Below are 6,072 nucleotides of genomic sequence, written 5' to 3' on the forward strand. Positions count from 1 at the left end.
TCACTAAAAAGAAATGGAAACCATAATCCTTTTACAATGAACAATATTCAAAGAAATACACTCAAGAAACTAAAATATTAATACCCTTGAAAAATAATGGATTATCTTACGAATTTTTATGAACATCAGACAGACAACAATATTTAAAGTTTTTCTGTTGTTTTTTTTTAAATAATTTAAAAGTTTTTAAACGTAAAATAACTGAAAACTGTCCCTTAAAAGGCGAAAATTGCATTCGAAATTTTGCACGAGAATCGCGTCAATGCACCGGTCGCGCGCCAACAGCACCTGCTGGCGCGCTCTCCGATCAGTGGAGGAAGATCGAAGATTGTGTTCACTTCAAGAGTTTTGACATTTCATTTGGAATATGGTGAGTTGCTCGTTTTAGTAGGTCTTTTCTGTTTTTTGTTGTTTTTTAGTGTTTCTTTCGACGTATATCGACTTTATAAGCAAATTTCCAATAAAATTGTGAACTTTTTTAAAAATTAATTTTTTTTCACCAACATTGTGGCCACTTTAAAATTGAAGCATAACTAAAATGTTCTTATTTTTAAATTTTTATTTAAAATAAAAGCTTTCTTATTTTTTTAAGTGGTTTTATCATGTTTTTGCTTTCTCGTTCTTATAGAGAGAGAGAGAGAGAGAAGAGACGCAGAATACTGGGGCAGCATATAGCATGTGTGTTGTTTAGATGTCTCCTTGCCCCTACAACCCTTTTCTATCGATTTCCCCGTTTTTTTCGGTCTGCCACGTGCTTCTTTTTCAGTTCATGCCTTTTCTCCTTTTATGAGATTCTTTTTTCCCCAACAAAATCTTATCGAAAATTTCAGGGTAAAGTCTGAAAATGGCTCCGAACAAGGCTGCCGCTGAAGAGTATCCAGTGGATATTGTGGATTTAAGTGATGATTTTAAGAGTAGCAAGACTCTTGATTTGGTCCTAGACGAGGAGCACAAAGTCTACAGATATTGGATTCATTTGAAGTGTATGAAATGGTCAGTTTTACTTCTAAACGATAAATTGTTCACTTTTCTGGAAAAAACGCTGAATTTTGGCTTTATGGTTAAAAAAAAACATAATTTTTAAGAAGTTGAAACTACAGTACTCTTTATTGTCGTTTCGAGAAACCGTATTTTTGCACGGAAATCGATCAACGTTGCTTCTGAGAAATAATATAATCCCATAACAAAACTGAATTGTCAGGCAAATTGAGTTGCGTGCAAATTCCTTCGAATGCTTTGCTGCTTACTTCAAAACTCCAGCCACCTGGTCAGCGGAAGTTGAATTCGAAATTCGGGCTCACGTTACAAACTCTGTGAGAAGCGAAAAGTTTACTGGACGATATACAGGATCCAATCATGTCTACTTTCGTCCATTGAAGCTTCAAGATCATATGGTTCGAGAGAAGCTGAGAAGTATGAGAGTAGAAATCACAGTGAATGTCATTAAAACTATGAACTTCGGAATGCTCTACGACTATTTTGATGTTCTACCAGAAGAAGAGAATGCTTTGTTGAAAGTTGAAGATCGTCTTATTCGTGTGAATAAAAGATATCTGTCAATGATGTCTCCATTCTTTAAAGCATTATTCTATGGAGAATTGGGTGAAGATAAAGAAATCTATGAGATGAAAGAGAAGTTCCGTGAGATTATAACTTTCCTCAGATGTATTTATCCACACAGACAACCTGTTACAAGTATGTTCCACAATTTTGAGAATCGAATTATTATCAAATTTGCAGAGAAAAGCCTCGACTATCTTCTCCAACTCGCAGATCGTTATCAATGTCAACCAATTGTGGATGCGTGTGAGATGTTCATGTGTGCACATTATCATGAATATCAGAAGAAGACGGAGAAATGTTTCTCTTACGTGGAAAAGTATAAGATGCAAAGAGTTTTGGTACGTTCAAACGTGGACTTGTGGGGAATTTACTATGAATTGCTCCCGGTATCTACAACAAGCGTGGGCGGCAAATCTTCTGCAAAACTTACAAAACTGTTTGTTTCAATGTTATAATTCATTATATTGAATGAATGAAAAACTGGTATAGAAATGAAGAAAATGGGTTGTACCATCGGAAAAAATATTAATTTGAGTTTAAAATTTTGAAAAACACCTCAACTAGTACTCGAAAGCTATCATTTGCCAAAAACTTTTTAACTGGAAACGGCAACTTTAACGCAGTATTTGAAGTGCTTTTCAAATAGTTTAGAGCAAAAATAAACATTATTTTCAGATTGAACGAATAGTTTTCTACATTTCTATATTCATTTTATATCAAATCAAAAAGTTGGATTTTCATATTAAAAGGAGGGGGGGGGGCAACTTTGTAAATTTGCCAAAAATGTTTCAGCCAAATTAGTAAACTAATTTAATAACCAAACTTAAATTAGATCTCATCCAATATATATAAGTACATCAAATTAAGATAACCATAAGTGATAGCCCATTTACTTTTGTTGCATATTCCCGTCTTGATATCTTAAATTTTTCAGCGAATTATTGTCGAATACGTGGCAGTAACCCAATCACCAGCTCAATTCCGTCTTCAATCATACTATCGAGATCTTTCTGAGAAGACACAACTTGCTGTTTTGGATTACATGGCAAAGAATCAAAGTCGACGTGGAAAAGAGTTGGAACGTCGTCGTGGAGTAAATTCTCATCGAGCAAACATCGATCCAATCGACGATCAGGATCCACCAAATGGACGTCTTCTTGGAATTGCTGATCCATTGAGAAATGCGGATCCACGTCCACCACAGCCTGGCTACAATGTTCCAAGATATGGAAATTTCCGGCCACTTGTATTCGGCCATCATTAGTATTTTATCATAAGCTTTACCCCCATTTCCATGACTAGAAATCTCAATTGAATTACATTAATTTGAAATCAAGCACATACACTCGAAAATATCATTCCCTGTCCATTTTATAGTTTTCTTTTTCACTTCATTTATTTCCAAAAATGATGCATCTTTCGAAGTATTTTTAATAATTCAAATTTAGTGATACATTTGTATGTAACATTTACGCTTTTCATCTTTTAATCTTTCATAATAAATGCTCAATAATCTATAAACTCTAGAAGAATATGTGAAGGATTTTATATGGTCTCAGCGGTTTGTAAAAATGTTTTCTACAAGAAAACTATTGAACCAATATCCACGGTAGGCAAAAACGTAAGCCTGAAAATTTGCCTACAATAGAAGGTTCAAGCGATAGACTAACGTATTTCCTGAAAGTTAAATATTTTCCGAATCATTTCGAATAATTCCCCCACTGTTTCCCGATAGCACCCGATATTCGCCAAAATTATGAATAACTTGGTTTCCACAAAAAACGAAGACTTTCCCAAAAATAAAAACGGCCCAATATCCCTAGTTTTTACTCATTCTCGAACCGAAATGCCACCGGAAATATAACTTTAGTTATATTCACTTTTTCTTGAGTCCCTGACAGTATTACATATGTCTAATTATCGTGGCAATTGGCAGATTCGTCGTCACACGTCATCAAATCTCGCCTGCTTTCTTTTGTGCACTGTACACTAGATTTATGACATGACGTCATCTGATGGAGGTCTGTTTGTTATTGAGCTATGGTCATTTTGTGTGTAGATTGCTCAGTTGCTCATTAATCCAAATCGTCTTTGTCGTTGCCAAATCCCACCTGAAGCGACCCGTGATGTGCACGTGACGGAGCACAGGAACAATTTGAATGCATGTTACTGGGTGGTTCTCTTCAGCTTTTGCTGGTGTTTTTAATTGTTAATTGGAAAAATACGAACACTGAAAAATTGCATTATTTTTTTAGAAACAGAGAATTTCATAGAATTGAAGAGGTTTGAACTTGCCATATGCTTCAGAAAAAAAGAAGTTTCGATCAAAACCTTTAAAAATCAGTTCTTTTGAATATGAAGGGTGTAAATATTTTGGATGTTTTTCTATTGGATTCTTATTGAACTCATACCTACTGATTGATTTCAAATTAGGAAAAACTTGTAAAAACCGGAGAATCTAGCATTTCAGCTTCGTCGACAACTATGTTCTGTTAAGTCTTTTAAAACTTGTAAAAACACTTCTAATTTTTTTTCAGAACTCAAAATGAACATTATGCTCGATCGTAAAGTTAAAAATAACTTTTTTATAAATCAAAATTGCTATCCGACTCCAGGGCTCTCTTGTCTCCTACGACGGTGTGGTGGGAGGTAGTTTGGAGCACTCCCTTTGATTTCAAAAAAATCCACGTGGGCCATTTTTGTCTTACATTATAAAGATCCCAATATCTAAAGTTCGTCAACTATTTTATAGCGAAATCAATCTAGACCGAAATAAGAAATATTCCAATATTCAAGTCGAAATTTATGATTTTTGATAGACTTGGCCTTTGTTAAATAGTTTTCAATGAGAAAACACACTGATGAACACTAGTCACTTCATTCATAATTTTAATAAAAAAGCATACAAGTCAGTTAACATTCAGCCATCATTTTCTTATCTGACTTCTTTTGCACATGAATACCATATGTTGTTGCCTACAGGTCCATCTCATGCTGACACACGTTCACGACTGCCTACGTGCCCACCAATGTTCCTACTTTTCACACACCCACCTGCTTACAGATCATCATCATGCCTATCTACATTCTTACTTCATGTCTACCGAATGCATGCCTCACCCCTGCTTGCTTGCATGCATACCTCTTACCTGCCACCTTACAACATTAAATTATTTTTTATGAGAAATCTTTTTTTTTAAATTTATTGTAGTTGTCGCATCCCCAATTAAATATACAATCAAACTGTGGAAACGAATTTATCAGCGATCCTTGGTGGGAAAATTCCCGTAAAAGAACTGGAAATATTTGAAGTTTTTCACTTTTGTTTACCTCACTTGAAAACTGGAAAAAAGTGAGACGTGTGAAAAAAAACCAATGCCCTCAAAAGTCAATTGGAAATTTAGTTTGCTTGTGAGTTTTGTAACCTGTTTTATTTATTTTGTAATAAATGACTAGCCCATTCAGCCATGACTGCGGTAGATTTTTTTATCGTTAAAAAAAATATATAAAATGTAGGTTTTGGAATGGGCTGCTGAGAAATTATCAATCACGTGGTCACTTTTTTTTCAAAGTTCAGAAAAGTTTGCTCAAAAACCACCTCCCCCTAATCCAAACTTCCGACCCCTGTAATCTAGAGACTCATTTGACTACAATTTAGAGAAGGAACACCTGTACAAATTCATATGTTGTTCACGTGAAAAGGATCTTATCTACAAGGCACCCTTCTTCTCCTTCTTCCCACCACTTGGTGCCGTTTCCTCCCGTTGCACACCTCGGGAATTTCGTTGACACGACGTTGTCTGTGTCTCCGTGCCACTGCATACTATTTCACTCGGAATTCTTTTGATCCTATCAAGTGGTGGTGTGGTTTGTTGGTGTGAGAGCGATTGGTGGTAGTGGTGGGGTGGTAATGTAGCATTCCCCATTCATACATAGATCTGTCATTTTCTGGTGACATCAGGTACATGAAAAGAATCTTAATCTTGTTGTTTGGTCAATTAGATCGGTTACAGTAATCCATTTTGAGCAGCTAATGGTGGAAAACTGGGAAAAGGTGAAAACAGCCCGCACAGTAGAGAACGGATTACCTGTCACTGTTACAAGAACACGGTTCAGTAAACGCTTTTGTTAACTTCCTTCAAAAAAAGAAGTACTGTAGTTAGAGCTTCGTTATGAGGTTATTTGAATCGACGCGTTTTTCAGCTTACAGCGAGTATTCCACACAGTCTCATCACACTAAAAAGGCTGAAATAAATTGAAAATAATGAAATTTCTATCATGGCAATTCAATAAACCCTAGATATCGTATTTTTCTAGTATTTGCATCCGAATGTTCAAGTGATAGATTGCGAGCAGTTTTAGAAAAGGAAGGCCCTTTTTAAATTAAGTTTTCAGGACCAGAACACCCAGTTCGAAGGACTTCTCAGTCGAAATTTTTTGAAGCTCTCCAAATATTTCAGATAAAGGCTAACCCCAATCAGAGCGGTTACGGTAGGCTCTTGGCACTTC

General features: G+C 35.6%; 1 protein-coding gene across 1 annotated transcript; it reads left to right on the forward strand.

Moving 5' to 3' along the window:
- The first annotated feature begins 830 nt into the window (after nt 1-830).
- On the forward strand, nt 831-3,077 carry R10E4.1 (BTB domain-containing protein). Its single transcript, NM_065453.9, has 4 exons — nt 831-993; nt 1,202-1,695; nt 1,741-1,901; nt 2,498-3,077. Exons 1-4 carry the CDS (start codon nt 845-847, stop codon nt 2,825-2,827), a joined length of 1,134 nt encoding a protein of 377 aa, NP_497854.1. The 5' UTR covers nt 831-844; the 3' UTR covers nt 2,828-3,077.
- The last annotated feature ends 2,995 nt before the right edge of the window (nt 3,078-6,072 follow it).

The sequence above is a fragment of the Caenorhabditis elegans genome, chromosome III, assembly GCF_000002985.6.
Source record: "Caenorhabditis elegans chromosome III".
Lineage (NCBI taxonomy): Eukaryota > Metazoa > Nematoda > Chromadorea > Rhabditida > Rhabditidae > Caenorhabditis > Caenorhabditis elegans.